A 19,296-nucleotide genomic window follows, 5' to 3' on the forward strand; every position below is an offset into this window, starting at 1 on the left:
ATTATTTCTTATAAGCCTCCTCTGTTATTCTGTTTCCTCTTGGGTCAAGTTTTATTATATTTTACATTTTAGGATTTCTTCCATTTTATATAAGTTTATTTTTCATATGAAGCTGAACATACTGTTATTCCTTTCTACTTGTGTCAATTCCTGTAGAGTCACTTATTATGGTCCTGCCCTTTTCATTCTGAGTTGGTTGTTTGTGTCTTCTCTATTTTTTCTTAGACTTCTCAGTTTCCTCAGTCTTTTAAAATAACTAATTTTTGATTTCACTGATTTTTTTCCTATTATTATTCTGTTTTCTATTTCACTGGTTTGTGTTCTGATGTTTAATTTTTCCTTTCTTCTGCTTGCTTTGGATTTAATTTGCACTTCTCTTTTCTAGTTTCTTAAGATGGAAGCTTGTTGATTTGAACTCTTTCCTCCTTTCTAGTATGGTATTCAAAGTTATAAATTTCCCTCTAAGCACCAGTTTATCTGTGTCTCATAAGCTTTGATATGTTATCTTTTTTTGTTTAATACAATTTAAATTATTTTCCAATTTCTCCTGTGAGTTCTCCTTTGAGAGCTCAACAATTCAGAGCTCTCCTCTGAATTGTTTAGAAGCAAAGCTATTTGATTTCTGTATGGGGACTGCCTAAATTTCTTCCTGCTTTTTTTAATTTTAATTCTGCTGTAGTCTGAGAATATACAAAATTAAGTCTTTTAAGATACTGAGACTTATCTTGTGGCCTAACATACAACCTATCCTGGAGAATATTCCATATGTGCTTGAAAAGAACATGTTGCTTGGTTGAGTGTTTTATAAATTTAAATAATGTCAAATTGGCTGATACAGTTCTTCAGGTCTCCTATATCCTTACTGATTTTCTGCCTAGTTGTTCTATTAATTATTGAGTGAGGCACTGAAATCTTCAACTCTAATTGTTAAATTGTCTGTTTCTTTTTTCAGTATTGTCAGTTTTTGCTTCATGTATTTTGAGGTCCTGTTTTAAGATGTGCAATTTTTTAAAAGTTCTTCCTGATGTAGTAATTGTTTTTCATAATGACATGTCACTCTTTTTCTCTAGTAATATTTCTTGTCTGAAAGTCTATTTTGTCTCTCATGAATCTAGGCACTCTATTTTATGACTACTGACATGGAATTTTTTTTCAAACTCTGTATGTTTATGTATCTAAACTGTGTTCTTTATATACCACTTGGAGCTTGCATTTTCCTCTCAGTTAGACAATCTTTGTCTTTTAATTGGAGTGTATATTAATTTCCCAGGGCTGCCATAACAAAATACCACAAACTGGGTGGCTTAATCTAACAGAAACTTGTATTCTGGCCTCTGTCTTCACATGGCATTCTTTCCACTGTGTCTGTCTGTGTCTCCAATTTTTCCTCTTTTTTCTAGGGAAACCAGTCATTGGATTAGGAACCATGCTAATCTATTATGACCTCATCTTATTTTGATTACATCTGCAAAATCCCTACCTCCAAGTAAGATTCTGAAGTCTAGGTAGATACGAATTTGGGGGGACACCTTCTAAGCTTTTACAAGGTGTTTAATCCATTAATATTTAGTGTAATTACTGATGTGGTTGTATTTATATCTGCCATTTCGCAATTCATTTTTCTCTACGTCTCATTTCCATTTTATTCTTATGTTATTTACTGCTTTAAAAATATATTCAATGAACAATTTTAGTTCCTCTATTGATTTTTGTATTGATGTAAGTAGGGAAGACAATGTATATATTTAAATCTTCACATTCTAATAGTTCCATTTCTTCCCCTTCTTTTTTACTATTATTGTTATATATAAGTCACATCTTTATATGTTACAAACCAAACAGTACAGTTTTATCATTACTATTATATAGATTAATTTTTAAAGAAATTAAGATATGATTATATATATATAATTCACTTATATTTATCCACATATTTGAAGATGTTCTTCATTCCTTCTTGTGGAGTTGAATTACTTTCAGTGTCATTTTCTTTCAACCTGAAAGACATCCTTTATTGTTTCGTCTAAGGCAAATCTGTTAGCAACAAATTCTTCTTGTCTTTGGCAGAAATGTATGTATTTTTTCTTCATGTTTGAAAATAGTTTCGTTGTATACAGAATTCTTGGCCAATAGTTTTTACTTTAGCATTTTATATGTATCATTCCACTTTCTAGTGACCTTCATTATTTCTAATGAGACGTTAGTCATTGTTTTGTTGTTACCCTGCACCTGGTCTTTTTTTTTTTTTTTTTGCTGTTTTCAAGAGTTTGCTTTTTCACTTTGAGTTTTGAAAGTTTGACTGTGATGTGTCTAGGTTTGGATATCTTTGTCTTTAATCTTCCTACGACTCTGTTGATCTCAGTTCAGTTCAGTTCAGTCGCTCAGTCGTGTCCAACTCTTTGCAACCCCATGAACTGCAGCACACCAGGCCTCCCTGTCCGTCACCAACTCCCGGAGTTTACTCAAACTCATGTCCATTGAGTCGGTGATGACATTCAACCATCTCATCCTCTGTTGTCCCCTTCTCCTCCTGCCCTCAGTCTTGCCCAGCATCAGGGTTTTTTCAACTGAGTCAGCTCTTCACATCAGGTGGCCAAAGTATTGGAGTTCAGCTTCCAATACTTCAGTGCTCAACTTTCTTTATAGTCCAACTCTCACATCCATACATGATTACTGGAGAAACCATAGCCTTGACTAGACGGGCCTTACTAATGTCTCTACTTTTTAATATGCTGTCTAGGTTGGTCATAACTTTCCTTCCAAGGAGTAAGCTTCTTTTAATTTCATGGCTGCAATCACCATCCACAGTGATTTCGGAGCCCCCCAAAATAAAGTCAGCCACTGTTTCCACTCTTTCCCCATCTATTTGCCATGAAGTGACGGGACCAAATGCCATGATCTTAGTTTTCTGAATGTTGAGCTTTAAGCCAACTTTTTCACTCTCCTCTTTCACTTTCATCAAGGTGCTCTTTAGTTCTTCACTTTCTGCCATAAGGGTGATATCATCTGCATATCTGAGGTTATTGATATTTCTCCTGGCAATCTTGATTCCAACTTGTGCTTCATTCAGCCCAGCATTTCTCATGATGTTCTCTGAATATAAGTTAAATAAGCAGGGTGATAATATACAGCCTTGACGTACTCCTTTTCCTATTTGGAACCAGTCTGTTGTCCCATGTCCAGTTCTAACTATTGCTTCCTGACCTGCATACAGGTTTCTCAAGAGGCAGGTCAGGTGGTATGGTATTTCCATCTCTTTCAAAATTTTCCAGAGTTTATTGTGATCTTTTGATCTAGGATATGTAAATTTTTCCTCAAACAGAGGAATTTTCAGCCATACTTTCTTCACGTTTTCTCCTCCATTGTCTCTTCTTCTTTCTGGGACTTCTATCACAAATAGATATGCTTAATTGCATTCTGTAGGTCTCCGAGACTCTATTCATTTTCTCCTATCTATCTGTTTTACTCTCTTGTCTTTAGACTGGATAGTTTTCACTGATTCATCTTTCGGATCACTGATTTGTCTACCATCTCCAATATATATGTAGAGTCAAATTGCAGAGTTCACCTAGTGAAATTTTCATTCAGTTCCCATATCTTCAACTCCAGAATTTCTATTTAAGTCTCTTTTTAGTTTATATTTCATAGTTCAGTTATTTATTTGCTGAATCATTGTCATCATATATTTCTTTAGTTTATGGAACATAGTTTTCTTTCATTGTTTGAGGATATTTATTATAGTTGCTCTGATGTCTTTATCTGCTAAACCCAACATCTGGACCCCATTAGAGTTAGTTTCTAGTGATTGATTGATTGATTGTTGTTGTTTTCTCCTGAGCTGAGTCACACATTCCTGTTTCTTTGCAGGTCTCTTACTTTTTTGGCTAAAAACTAGACATTTTATATTGTGCTACAATATATTATCCTCAGGCTTCCCCATATGCCTCAGGCATCTTCTTGTTTTTGTTGTCTCAGTAAACTGCTTGAATTTATTCTGAGGATTCTATCTTCCCTTGGATTATAGGCACTGATGTCTCTGCTTGATCTTGTTTTGTTTCTTTTTATTTCTTGCTTTTGTCTTTAGCATGGCTATTAAAGTCACACCTATTACTGCACAGTCAATGATTTGAGCAGCGATTGTGATCAAACATCTTGAGCCTTTTTTATTTCCACCTTCCATGAACAAATGGATCTTTGTATGAACTGGAAAGCACATCAAAGTTTTCATATTTATCTAGTTTCAAATCTTTACTGACCCTTCTTGGATCATCTCTGCATATGTCTGGCATACATGGAGATGTTACCTAGCCCTTCTCTGGCTCTCTTGTTTTTGGAATTTCTCCATTAAATTGAAGTTAGTCAACCACTCACCCCAAGTGGGATTGCAACCTAAGTAAAGTAAAGTAGCAAAGTTTTGGACTTCTCCATTCATTTCCAACCAAATTTATTACCTTCACTGACCACACCTTTTACCATGGGATTTCACACTCCACTCCAAATCAAGTCAGTATACTCTGATTACAAGGAGCTTCTGGTTTTCATTGCCAAGCTCTCCCTGTTGTAAAAACCACTACTCCATTTGACCAAGACAGTCTTAACATTTCCCTCATCTTGACTAAACTTTAAAAAGGTTTATTCCTGAATATAGGCCACTGATTTTCCTTTCCTTAAAGCATTTATTTTAGAAAACTTGGGTCTGCAAATTCTTCCTCCATCCTTTTGAGATGCAAGTCTTTTCTCAGCCTCTTTCCAGTTTCATAATATGACCCAGGAATATCTTTCTTAATGATGTAAGAGCTATCCCTTTGAAATTTGATCATCAAGAAAGATAGCACTTCTGTCTCCTAGACTCTTTGGGATGATAGGAACCTAACTTAGATCAGTGCCAATAAGCAAATACAGATGGCCTAATCACATTGACCAATTTCCCTCTTTAATGTCCTCTAATACTTTTCCACTAGTTTACCCCTCTGTTTAAAAACTTTTCTGCCTTCTGTTTCAATGGGGGTGAACTCAGTCTCTCTCCCTTACTGTAATGGCCTTCAGTTAAGTCTTCATTTCTTATTTAATTGTCTGATACAATTTTTCCTTTACATACAAAGCTGGAGGGATAAGGGAATATCCCATGGGCAAGAGTGTCTTAGATGCTCACTCTTCTTAACTAAAGTTCTACCAGCTTTTCATGAATAAATTGCTCAATTTATTATTTGCCTTTGGTTTATTTCCGGAGATCTGAAGTGGTTGTTTTTGATAATTTTTCCATTGTTATATATGTTTGCCGGGGATAGGGTTTGCTGACCATTTCATTCTGCTACAGTCACCCTCCAACATTTTAACAAGTCTGAATTTCCATATACTTGCCAGCACCAGTTAAGTGGTTATTTACACCTTTGGAGATCACTCTGTGCAGTATTTTTTTGAACATAGATCATTTGTTGAAAAGAAAAAACACATTTGGTAAAATGTTCCTGTAGCCTTATTGCAACTTCATTATGAATATTTGACCAAACAAAGGAGAGTTTTTCTATGTTCACACTGTGTGTTCTTTTAATTTAGCTCTTTTTGCTTGGTGAAACATTTCTTCCAGGTTAGATTAATACTTCATTTCCTTTCGTTCCTTCTCTCTCTCTCCCCTTAATTTTTCCCCTCCTCTGAAGAGCTTGTTGGATGCTTTTTAAAAGACTAGAGCAAGTCTATCCACTGATTATCTGTTATTTATGGAAGAATTTACACTTCCAAAAAGACATAGTTAAGCAAATTAGCAATGCATGAAAACACACCCTTACACGTGCATAATAAATGAACTCAAAAAATATATATATATAAAGACAACTATAAGACAAGACACGATAAAACTCCTAGAAGAGAACATTGGCAAAATGCTCTGCAACATAAATCATACCAATGTTTTCTTAGGTCAGTCTCCCAAGGCAATAGAAATAAAGACAAAAATAAACAAATGGGAGCTAATCAAGCTTACAAGCTTTTTTATAGCAAAGGAAGCCATAAACAAAATGAAATGACAACCTATGGAATGGGAGAAAAGATCTGCAAACAATGTGACCAGTTGGGTTTAATTTCCGAAGTATACAAACGGCTCACACAACTCAACAACAACAACAAAAAAAGATTTAAAAAAAAAATGAGCAGAAGACCTAAATAAACATTTCTCCAAAGAAGACATACAGATGGCCAATAGGCACATGAAAAGATGCTCAGCATCGCTAATTATTGGAGAATGCAAATCAAAGCTACAAAGAAGTATCATCTCACAGTGGTCAGAATGGCCATCATTAAAAAGTCTAAAATAACAAATGCTGGAGAGGGTATGGAGAAAAGGAAACCCTCCTACACTGTGGTGGGAATGTAAATTGGTGCAGCCACTATGGAAAACAGTATGGAGGATCCTCGGAAAATTAAAAACAGGATTACCCTATGATCCAGCAACCTGGAGGAAGGCATGGCAACCCACTCCAGTATTCCTGCCTGGAGAATCTCCATGGACAGAGGAGCCTTGTGGCAACAGTCCACGGGATCACAAAGAATCAGACATGACTGAGTGACTGAGCACAGCACAGCACAGCATGATCCAGCAATCTCAGTCCTGGGCATGCATCCAGACAAAATTATAATTCAAAAGATACAATGCACTCCTACTTTCATAGCCGCATTATTTACAATAGCCAAGACAGGGAAATGACCAAAATATCTATTGACAGTTGAATGAATAAAAAAGATGTGGTACATGTATACATTGGATATTACTCAATCATTAAAGATGAATGAAATAATGTCATTTTCAGCAACATGGATGCAACTAGAGATTATTATACTAAATGAAGTAAGTCAGAAAAGACGTATCATATGACACCACTTATATGTGGAATCTAAAGTATGACACAAATGAACCTACCTACAAAGCAGAAACAGACTCACGAACATAGAGAACAAACATCATTGCCAAGAAGTGGGGTGGAGAAGTGATGGAAGTTGGAGTCTGGGGTCAGTAGATGCAAACTATTACATATAGAATGGAGAGACAACTGGTCCTACTGTATAGCACGGGGAACTACATTCAATGTCCTGGGATAAACCATATGGAAAGGAATATAAAAAAGAACATATATATATATATATATATATGTATAGCTGAGTCATTTTACTGTCCAGCAGCAATGAACACAACATTGTAAATCAATAAACTTAAAAATTAAAAAAACTAGCAGTGTATGACATTATTTTTAGCTTTTCACTCAATAGTTTTAGTGCACTGATCTACCAAATGTCAGTCTTTTATCTTACCAAGTTTTCCAAGTAGGGAAGTAATACTCACATCTATAATTATACTTCAAAAGATCTTTTGTCTCTCTATGAATAGAGTCCATTGTCTGCTCACATGCTTCTCAGCTGACATTTATGAAGATAGATTACACATGAGAAAATGGGGCAAGACAAGTGGGGGAGACAATTACACAATAGAGACAATGTTGGATAAATTCATTCCAAAATTCCTTCATAAATTTGGAGTGTTTGCCATTTAAGCTTAGTTATTTAATTATATTTAAGCGTTTAACCTTCCTGAGTAACTTTTACTGCCTGAATTCATACTGCAAATTTGCTCCAAAGATTTTCTGGTCATCTTTTCAATATTTACGTTTGAAAGCTTTACTAATATGTTTGTCAGTACCCACATTCTCCCATATTGCATGTTCTCAGAGAATACTTGCAAAAGATGTATATTCAGTATCATAGAGTTAGAATCTTATTTAGGGTCAAAGTCAGTTTATTATTTATCCCTATTTTGTATAATAATGAAATTAAAACACAAAGAAAGTGTTTAAGAAGTATGTTCCCCAAATAAAAATGCTATTACTATTACTAATAGTTCAGTTCAGTTCAGTCGCTCAGTCGTGTCCGACTCTTTGCGACCCCATGAATTGCAGCACGCCAGGCCTCCCTGTCCATCACCAACTCCCGGAGTTTACTCAAACTCATGTCCATCGAGTCAGTGATGACATCCAGCCATCTCATCCTCTGTCATCCCCTTCTCCTCCTGCCCCCAATCCCTCCCAGCATCAGGGTCTTTTCCAATGAGTCAGCTCTTCGCATGAGGTGGCCAAAGTACTGGAGTTTCAGCTTCAGCATCAGTCGTTCCAATGAATACCGAGGGCTGATCTCCTTCAGGATGGACTGGTTGGATCTCCTTCAGGATGGACTGGTTGGATCGCCTTGCAGTCAAAGGGACTCTCAAGAGTCTTCTCCAACACCATAGTTCAAAAGCATCAATTTTTTGGCACTCAGCTTTCTTCACAGTCCAACTCTCACATCCATACATGACCACTGGAAAAACCATAGCCTTGATCAGATGGACCATTGTTGGCAAAGTAATATCTCTACTTTTTAATATGCTATCTAGGTTGGTCATAACTTTCCTTCCAAGGGTGGTGGATAATATTTATCTCTTGCAGTGTTCCAAGCACTGCTTTAAGGGTTTTGGTTGTGATAAGTTATTTAGTCTTTACAACAACACCATTAAATAGAGACTATCAATATCAGGATTTTATAAGCTTAGCAGTGGTAGTCAAGAGAAGTTGTGACAGTCTCAAGGTTACCTAGTAATATATATATATACATATATATGTGTGTGTGTATATATATATATATATACATATATATATATATATATAAAACTTGTAGCACTCAACCGTGCTTAGTCTGTATCATGTTCTGTTCTGAGAGCTTTTTTTATATGTTTAACATATTCAGACAACATGTAATACAACTATCAAATAAAATCCAGTAGCTATTATTATTGTCATTGAAAGTGGGTGAACTAAAGCAGGAGATCCCTTGGAGAAGGAAATGGCAACCCACTCCAATATTCCAGCCTGGAGAATCCCAAGGACAGAGTAGCCTGGCAAGTTACAGTCTATGGGGTTGCAAATAGTCAGACACGACTTGACTTAGCAACTAAACCACCAAACTAAGGCACATAGGTGTTAAATTATTTGTCCATATTCATGTGGCTGGTAAATGATTAGTCTGGGATTGGAGGCCCACGTCCTGCCTTTCTGGTGAGGGTTAGAGCTGATGTTTGAATTCTGGCAACCCAGCACCAGAGTTCATGCCTTGCCATTTCTTTCTGCTGCCTTGCAGACAAAATTGCACATGAGGTTTTTGGTAGAATTATTGAAGTCTGAGATGAGAAGAAACTTCAAAAGTGACCATCTATGGAGAAATCTATTTTACATCTCTTGCAAAATCCTCTCCAAAATGTTCTCAATAAGTTTTTGTCCAGACTTTCTTTGAACATTTTCACTAATAGAGAATATACTAACCCCAGGGGCAACTCATTCTATTTTGAGTTAATGTTATAAGAAAGTACTTTCCTCTATTGTGATGAAATTTGGATTCTTATAGGTGCAGCTAAACCTTTGAACCTGAATTGGTTCTCTGAAGTCACAAGAAATAAGTTTAATTCATTTTCCAGATGATAACCCTTTCAGTTTTTAAGGAATAGTGTCCGGTTTTTAGTTTCATGAACTATGCCATGTCTAACATGGCTCTGAGCTCTCTCACCATCCTAGACTCTCTCCTTTGGGTCAAAGACGTTTTAAATGTTCCTCCTAAAACATGAAGGCAGCACATAATATTTCAGATATACTCTGAATACTATAGAACAGAGCAGGGCTAAAACTTTCCATTTTCTTCGTGGAAATACTATCACATAAAGGTTAAAAGAGTGGATGCTGAAATCACTGGCCAAATAGGGATCATAAGTGTACCCATTTGTTGAGCTGGTATGAGGATTAAGTGTGACTGCAGAGTTAAATACTTAGAAAACTCCCTGGCACATAGTATGAGATCATAAGTGTACCCATTTGTTGAGCTGGTATGAGGATTAAGTGTGACTGCAGAGTTAAATACTTAGAAAACTCCCTGGCACATAGTATGAGCTCAGAAACTGCAGGTAAGATTTTTTAAAAATCCAGGCACTTATTGAAGTTCTGCTAAATATAGACATTGACACTGCAAAGGGAAAATTATAGACCATATTCCCCAGGCATTTTCATTTAAAATTCTTGACTTATACTTTTTGGGAAGTGATCTATGATTGCATTTAATTTTGGAAAATAAAAAATTATGTCACACTGTGGACTCATAATTAGATAATAGGAAGGGAAAATCCTTGAGCCTTTTGAATGGCTGCTATGAAGTGCCACCTCTTCTCTTCTATTGAAGGTCATCCAGTTACATCCTGTCAAGATCTTTGGGGATCCTGGTTGTGTCTTCTGGGGTATTGGTTTCCAATCCAACCTCCAATGTCATATGTGCATAGGAGAAGCCTTCCATCAGCATCAGCAACCAACTCAGGGATGAAATATGAAGTGGAACAGAATCAAAAGCAGAGCCTGCAGCGACCCAGTAGAGAGCTTCCTTTGGGGAGTCATTTACGCAGTTAGGAATCCACGTAACTGTACTCACACCCAGAACATTTCTTCATCTTGCTAATAAAAACACCATGGGAGGCTTTTTCATGAGCCTTGTTTAAATCCAAATGTCTATTATTAATTTATATAACATTACCTGCTTAGTAATCCCAACTCAATTTTTAAAGAAAAGGAGAGAGAGAGAGAGAAAAATAATCTTACATGAGTGCTTTTGTTCTCAGGAAAGCTGTGGTGATTCCTTGTAATTACTGTTCTCTTCAATACAGGCTCTCAGAAATCTTTCAAATAACCAGTTTTATAATCTAACCAGGGATGAATAGTAAATGTGCCTTTATAGTTCAAGATATACTTTTGCTTCCTTTTGAAAGTTAAGACCTCATTTTTTTGTCACCAACCTTGTCTGCACCATTAACTGCCAGGACAGATAATGATGGCTTAGAAATCTCATTTACAAATTCTCTCAGAGTTTTGAGATCTAGTTTTTCAGAACTTCAATACTTGGAGCATTTAAAAACATCCCTTACAATCACCTCATTGAGTTTGGTTTCAATTACTCTTCCCTGATGTTTTTCTATCCCTCTCCATTCTGGAAATCCCTCTTGACAGAGAAGTTGGCAACAAAATCTATTATTACACCACTAACCTCAAATTGATAACTTCCTTTGGGTTTTTGCTGTAAAAGAGTGACTTTGATTCTTCTTTCATATCCTTTATGTTTTTGTAACTTTTCTTTCTGACTTTAGTCTTTGAGACCATTCTCCTAGGTCTATGACATCTGTACATTTTCCAGGTATGGATCCTTTTGTACATGCAACAATTCCTTCCATAAATATTTGCTGAGTGACTGTTATTTTCCAGGCACTGTTGTAGGCACTGGGAATCCAACAGTGAATGAAACAGTCATATTCCTTGATTCACAACTGAAACATGTTCAATTGTGACTGAAATGATTTACATCCTAGTGTCCACTGTAAATCTTTGATTATTGGATTTATCTTCCCACTTTTTCTCCAGCTGAGGATGGAGTTTCTTTTACGTGCTAAGCTCTTAATTGTTGAGCCTTATCCAGCCCTTTTGAGAGGGATTTTTAAGTTAGAGTTTTGGGAACCTGGGACAATTTTCACTTTCTCTCCTTGAAATTTCTTGAAATAAGCCCACTGAACTTTCAGGTTAATATCTAACTTTTGTCCTGTAATGCTTCTGTGATTCTGTAAAACGAAATACAGCAATATGGGACCGAGAGGTTTTGCCATGATTCACATAGATGTTGGCACATGTGGAAGTTGGGTTTTAAGTTTCATATTTTTTAAAACTTCTTTTTCATTATTTCATTTTAATCATGCATGGATTTTTCACAAATATCTTGGTGATAACCAAGGAGAAAAAAGAGGAAATATTTTTCTGCATGTGATCATATTTTTCATCGCTAATTTAAAATCTTGTCTACATTCCAGGAATAGTCCTGCCCTGGTCTATTCCATCCTTGTTATATGGACCTGGAGCATGCTACAATTTCCACTTGACCTGGCAGGTAAGTATCTGATGTTTGCTCAGAGAAACAGAAAATAACAGCTCTTGATTATGAAACTGTAGTGAAGCTAAGGAGTCATTTGAGAGGACTATCATTTTTTTTTTATCACTTTGATATCTCAGTGTTAGTTCCAGCTCAGTTTAGAGGAAAAGTGGGTTGAAACTCAGGAGGGCAGCCAGAACGTTCCCTCCGGGTACCTGGTGAGCCTGAGATAGTTGAGAAGATAAGAGCACAGACTTATGTCCATTTCATACGGTGGTTCCGTCACTTCTGCAAATTAGTTAGGAGCGTCCATTTTTCATCCATGAAATAGGGTTGATGATTGTTGTAGTGAGGGTTGAGTGTTCTTGTGGTGACAAAAATAAGATGTAGTTTGTAACAATTGTGCTTATTAGCATAGTTACTGGCATATGATATTTTTAAGGGGTCGTTTTCATTCTTTGGTCAGATGTTTGTATTAGAACTTCAAAAGGAATAAGAGCAGTTTCAGGGCCACATGGAAAACTGGATTTTTTCCTCAGTAATGGGTCTTATACTCCCACTGGACTTATTTTAATAAAGACATAACCCCCCTAAGACTTTGCCAGAAGCAAACTGTTTCTCAGGCATGTCATACTGATGATCTAGTGCTACGTTATCCAGTACAGTACCCACTAGCCACATGTGGCTATTTAAAGTTATTAAAATTAAATCAAATTAAAAGTTCAGTTCCTCAGTCACACTAGCCTGCTCAGTGGTCATACATGGCTGTGTTGTCAGCACAGATATAGAATGTGTGTTTTTTTATTAATACAGATGGTTTTATTGGACTGCATTGACCTGGAGTGAGCCTATAAATTCTAGGAGCCCTAGAATTTTGATGTGGCAATTCTCCTGGATGCCACTTCACTCTGAATAAGTTCTTGGATTGAATAGTTATATTTTCCTCAAGTCTGATTCCTCTCTTATGGTACCCTACCTGATGACCTCAGGGGTAGAATGAATCTTTGTACAAGGATATTTAATTTTTCTGCATCCTTTTTTGGTCCACTCCTATAGGCACAGAGGTTTCAGAGTTATTTTAGACCTTAGCATCCACTTTTGCAAAACAAAACTGTCAACAGAATAGATGGAAAGCATGGCTGTGGCTTTCTGGAAATGCTCAGAACCTAATTACGAGTTAATAACTGCAAACAAATGTATGCAAATAAATACACACAGACACACACACACACACACACACACACACGTGCTCTATACCCATTGATCAGCTGGTGTCCTCTGCCAGAATATTAGGCACCATCAGTTTAGATGTTGAATGATACTCTTAGGAGATCCTCTAGGAGACACTTCCTGACCCTAACATCTTAGGAAAGGCTATTATTGATCTTATCTTGGTTTTTCTTTTGTCATTCCCTCTGCTCGTCCTCACCCTCCCATATCTTGTGGTTTATAGCCTCACTTAGAAAATTTTTATTTAAGAAAGAAATTTTGTAAACTTTCATGGGTGATAATGTTATGCAGCTGTCTGAAAAACAAAGACCAAATGTTACTTCTGGCTAAATCACTATTGTATTTTCCAACAAACAGTACATTATGTGCACCCATATCAAAGCAGCTTCATAATATTTGCAGGCTCCAATAGACGAAGGCATTCTTTGTTTGAAAACTCCACGTGGAAGGCTGTATTATTATAAAAGGATTATTTTCTGCCCTTGACCCTGGATTAAATTTACATTAAAAAAATTAAAACAAAAAAGGTTGCATTGTTGATTGGACCTCCTTTTGTTCAACTGGAAAATCAGTAATTATATCCAGTCTTTCTTGTAAACTGTGAAACAAAACCATAAGGAATTAGACAAAATAAAATAACAATGGCAGTTATTTGGGCTTTTTCCCCACCACCATTAGAGAAATGTGTTTAACATGACTTAAGTTTGAATTTGAAGAAGCACTTGAATTTTCACAAGACAATTTACATAGAGGCCCGAGTGAGTCAGCCAGTAAATAGGTAGGTACTAAAGAAAGGATGCAGAAGGATCTTGGCCATGTATACCCTGGTTCATCTCCCAAATTTAGCAGCCAGGTAACTCATACATTATCTTAAGGGAAAGACAGACAGGGAGAAAGGAGAGTTGCCAGGGTGTTAGTCTAATGGAAACCAAAAGAGTCAGGGAATAGGGGCCCCTCTCCTCAAAGGTATCACTGTTGTGCAGTTTTCAAAGGAGGAAACTGAGGCCCAGGCAGCCTAAGTAACTTGACCAGCATCTTGCTGTTAGAAAGTAAGGAAGCAGAAGAGGCAGCCAGACTCCCTGACTCGAGGCCCAGAGCACCCTGCCACCCTGCTGCCTCCCTATGCTGCAGACTTGAAAGACAGACAGGGCGCTGTCTTCTGTTCTTCCCTATCTAGCTAGTTAATGGTGCTTCCCCAGTGTGAGGACTTGAAGGTGAGCTGAATTTTTTTTTACATGCATAGAAATTAGAGGCTGGTTTACTTTCACGTGTTTGATTGGACTTAAACCAGATGATCCATTTTGAATATAAAATGATGAAGGATGTCCAATGGCAGGGTGGTTTCAGCTGTTTCTATGCCCCTGCCCAGCAGAATGAAATTACAGGCTCACTCCCAATCGTGGACTAGCGTCGCCCCAGTGTTTGATGGCCTTTACCCACTCCATTCTCTCATGCATTTCAGAGGCCTGCGTTAATTGGCCTGTCGTGTGTTTTCAGTACAGAATGTCGTGTGCCCCGTGTCCATGACAACGAGGGGGTTCTCCAGCCGATTCTTCTGCCAATACAGCGCCGACCTGTGGAACATCGGAATCAGCATCTTCATACAAGATGGTCCCTTCCTTGTTGTGCGGCTCATACTCATGACCTATTTCGAAGTGATCAACCAGATGCTGGTGTTCTTTGCTGCCAAGAATTTCCTGGTGGTGGTGCTGCAGTTCTACCGCCTGGTGGTGTTGGCCTTGGACGTACGCGCTTCCTTGCGAAGTCGGCCAGAACGCCGGAAAGGAGAGCACGGATGCCCGGATGTACCTGGGGCGAGCGGGGTCTCACCTGGGGCCTGGCCAGGCAGTTCCATGGAGGCCTTGGCTATTCCGTTGCAGGCCTTGCGGGTCGCCTCCGACGACTCCCACCCCGTAGCGTAGTTAGTCGCCGACAGCAGCGTGCAGCTAGACAGCTTGACTTTCTGGTTCATCTTTCAGACAGAATCTTCTCTTTTTTTATTTTAGCCTTGGCATATAATAATTTTCAAAAGAACAACATAAAAAGTGATCTTAAACCAAAGCTGAGGAATTTTCTTTTTTCAACGGAATGAAAAGAACTTTGATTAGTAGCTATCGCTACAACTTTTGTGTGATGGTATCAGATGTTAGAGTTGTTCAACGACTAAGAGATTTGTTTGTTTTGAACTATTTGAAAAGCTGTGGACAGGGTTAGAGTGACATGCCCTCAAGAGATTTAATGCAGACAAACCGTCGCGGCTGTTACCTGAAAATAGAGCATCTTTGAACTTTGGCTCTATTGTCAGAGTATCTCATCTGATCTTTTCTGCAGTGTCCCTCTGACATCAAAAAACGTACATTCAGTGAATGTAGAACAAATGAAGGGAAAAGTGCCTTTAAAATTACCTCACTGTGGGCTGGAAACAGTGAAAATCTCTGCCCAGCTACCATAGCATCAAGAGCCCTATTCATCGCTGCATGGACCTTACCAGGAAAATCATTTTTCTGGGCTGCTGTGGTCTTCTGTCACGGTGCATATGCTCTTATGGAAATGTTATTGCTTTGGCTTGGGTGCTGCAAAATTCACAGCAAGCCATTTTGGTTACAGATCTACTGGTTGTGGGGCAGGAAATACTGGTAATGCTGACAGAGTCACAATTTCCACTCTGAACACGATTTGCAGTCTTCGTCAGGATTTCCCTTAACTCCACTTTACCATTTTCTGTATTGCCAACTCGAATTATGTGGGTTGATGCAAGAAAGCACTGAAGCAGTGAATAAAGGTATTTCAGGCCCTTTAAATGTTACCACAGTCGCTGGTGTCCGCTTGCAGTCCTGGGAGCGCCTCTGAACTGCCACTGCTGGAGCCGGCCTTTGGTCTTGGGAAGATGGTGGTGATGGAGGCTTGCATTAGCCCTCCTCACCACCGACAGCCCTTGATGAGTGACGGGGGTCAGATAATGCCACAGCAGTGTGGAAATCAGGAAATTCGCTTTTCTTCCCTGCATTATGACTGCATTTCCCCAGTACTGAAATAGCTGTATTTTCCTTTCATATGCCTCCCTACGTTCCAGTTGGAGGCGATTCAGAACCTTTTAAAATGATTTTTGCTTTTAAAGATACAGTGTGAAAACTTACCTGGCTTTATAGCAATAATTATATAAGACAAACAACTTGAAAACTATTCCTTTAGGGTTCAAAGCATAATTCCACCTTGTTATTATGCTCAGGAATTGAAAGGGACATTAAAGATAAGGCAGGGTGTGACTTTAAATTGGATATGACCTAGGGACACCCAATTGGGACAAATTCTATCTATAAATCTGTGTGACATGATATCTGTTCAACCTGTTTAAGAGTTGCATAGACAAACTTTTTATACAGAAAAATTAATATTTTTCAGTTAACAGTTTCTTCGGTGCTTGATAATGTTTCTGTTTCTTTTCTTCCTCATGTTTTTAATTTTAACAATATGACTGCAAAATTACACATGAAAATAATAGAGTACATTTATAATTTTCCATAATAATTTTATGAAAAGTTAACATCAGGAAATTGTATTTATATAAAGAACTTGACAACTTTTAAGGGCATGTTATTTAAAATGCTTAGTAATTGAACACAAACTAATAACTTCTATTTATAAAGACACTTAGCAGGATCTGTTTTTTTTTTTTTTTTTTTTATGTTGACTGTCTTATGTTCCAGCAAAACAAATATTGGGCCTCTAAAAATAGATCAAGTATGAAGAAGTGTGGTTGTTGTGCAGATATTTTTAAAATGATTTTGAATCTGAGACTTGGCTTGGCTCAGTGAATGAGTTTTTAGTATTTAAGTATTTTGTAATTAACAGTCCTCCAAAGGCCTGGGGAGAAGAAAGTCAAGTCTAGCTTTATCCCACTGCCAGGAAAGCAAAGAGCACCCAAGACAATCTTAGCAAGTACGTGCATGCTAAGTCACTTCAGTCATATCCAACTTTGTGCAACCCTACAAACTGTAGCCCACCAGGCTCCACTATCCGTGGGATTCTACAGGCAAGAATACTGGAGTGGGTTGCCATTTCCTTTTCCAGGGGATCTTCCTGACCCAGGGATTGAATCCATACCTCCTGTCTCCTGCTTTGGCAGGCAAGTTCTTTACCACTAGCGCCACCTGGGAAGCTGTCTCAATAAGTAGTGGTGGCAAAAGAGACAGATGCTCTGCAAGATTTTCCAGGAAAACCTATTAAGGGAAACATCTGTTAACCTGACTGCCAGAATGGCCACTCTCTTGGACCTTTTTTCATAGTCAAGAAAATCTATATTCATTTAGTTTATTGAAAAATAAAACCTAAGTCCAGGTTGTATGCCTAGGACCCTTGATGAAAACTTAAAACTTAACTTAGTTAATTGCATGTTTTTATTGTAGTTTGCTAAATATTGTAATGTTTGAAAACATCCATTTATAGTATTATGGATGTTTTTCATACTATTAAAAACATTTATAGTATTTGCTGTAAAGTGCCCTGGACAGCAGTTACTTCCCAGAGGCTGACATTCTGGGACTGGCTTCTGCTTTATCTGTACAACATAACTGACTTATATCATTCCTCTAATGCAATACAGGCCATACCTCTCTACCAACCCCTCACAGACACAAAACATCCGTATCCTCACCACTGAACAAAGTGGCTTATTTGTGGTTGTTGGTGCTGTTGTTATTATTACTGTTGTTGCTATTTACTTGCTTGATGAACTCAATTGAATGTCCTTCCTAAAAACCTACCATTTCATTTCTGAGAAAACACAGTGACGCTGTGTAGAAACATGCCTCACGATCATCTTCTGGACTTTCTTTACTTCCTAGAGGACATGACTTGCCACTGCAAGATTAGAGAACTGTCTTTCTCTTTTGACTACTCTGTTAATTTTTATTTAAGCTGGAACAGATAACATGAGGAAATGGAAATTTTTGTTGGCCAATAATATTCTTTCTAATCTTCCAAAGTGAAGATTGTTACACAAATGCATCAGTTAGCTCTGTTGTAGTTCCACTAACAAAGTGAAGGGTAGGAGCACTTCAGGCTTTTGAAGACTAAAAGGATGTGGCCAAGGATTCAGTATCCTAATAGTAATTGTTAACTTGTTATTTCATAGCCTTGGGAAGACATGCATTTTAGTGCACATATTTTGGGATTTCCACCAAGGTTTCAGAGTTCACACTGATTCTTGTTATCTTCAGCAGTTGATCTCAATGACTCTTAACTAACTCTTCTGTTAAAAGAAAGGATGGCACAGAACCACTGTTCCACCTTCATTCTACATATATGTATGACATACACACTGACATACATCTAGAGCTTTAGATATGTCAATGAAAAGCCATACCATCTAGAAATCTAAAAACAGAAGAGACCATTACTTTCTTTTTCTCTAATTTTAGGCTTTGTTTTTTTACTTAATATACATTCTGATCCTCTCTCAGTAACATCTGATTTGAAGTTAAACTAGGCAGCTTGAGGATGTTTATAGTTTTGAGGCTTTAAATTATTCATATGATGGGAGTAACTGTAAACAATGTTTAAATAACTCTTGCACACTTATATTTCATGGGTGTCCATCCTCTGAATCTTTCTTACTGGAATATTTTATAAGAATATTTGCTCTGACTTATTTATATTTATACTATTTTGCTATGAATGACATTTGTATTGTATTGTATACATTAAATAGTTTGTGTAGAACTCTATCAATGTCTGTTTTTTTGCCTCCATTTCCTATCTTTGTTCTCTACTGTAATTCATTTCATTTAGTTTTTAAGCTCTGGCTTAAAAAGAAAACTGACTTATTTAGAATGTGATGAAAGTGGCATTTCAAACTAGAGAGGAAAGATTGACCAATTTTATAAATGATGTTGGGAAATTCTGCAAACCATCTGGAAAAAATAAAGTTAATTTTTTATCTCATGCAATATATAGAAATAAATTCCAGATGGACTGAAGATCTAAGTGTAAAAGTGAAAACTCTAAAATATTAGAAGAAAATATGGAATGTATCTTTAGCATTGGGGGAGTGGGAAATACCTTCCAAGGCAAGTTAGAAACCCCAGAAGCTATGAGAGAAAA

At 37.3% G+C, this 19,296-nt stretch overlaps 1 protein-coding gene across 1 annotated transcript in view; it reads left to right on the top strand.

Annotated features, from left to right (window-relative positions):
• The window catches only part of TMEM26 (transmembrane protein 26), a 66,777-nt gene extending 47,857 nt beyond the window's left edge, over positions 1-18,920 (top strand). Inside the window, exons 5-6 of the mRNA XM_043476879.1 lie at positions 11,906-11,982; positions 14,692-18,920. Of these exons, the coding sequence (XP_043332814.1) occupies positions 11,906-11,982; positions 14,692-15,116 (502 nt within the window). The 3' untranslated portion in view covers positions 15,117-18,920. The remainder of the gene's footprint in view (positions 1-11,905; positions 11,983-14,691) is intronic.
• Positions 18,921-19,296: the final 376 nt, after the last annotated feature.

The sequence above is a fragment of the Cervus canadensis genome, chromosome 8 (genome assembly GCF_019320065.1).
Source record: "Cervus canadensis isolate Bull #8, Minnesota chromosome 8, ASM1932006v1, whole genome shotgun sequence".
Classification (NCBI taxonomy): Eukaryota; Metazoa; Chordata; class Mammalia; order Artiodactyla; family Cervidae; genus Cervus; species Cervus canadensis.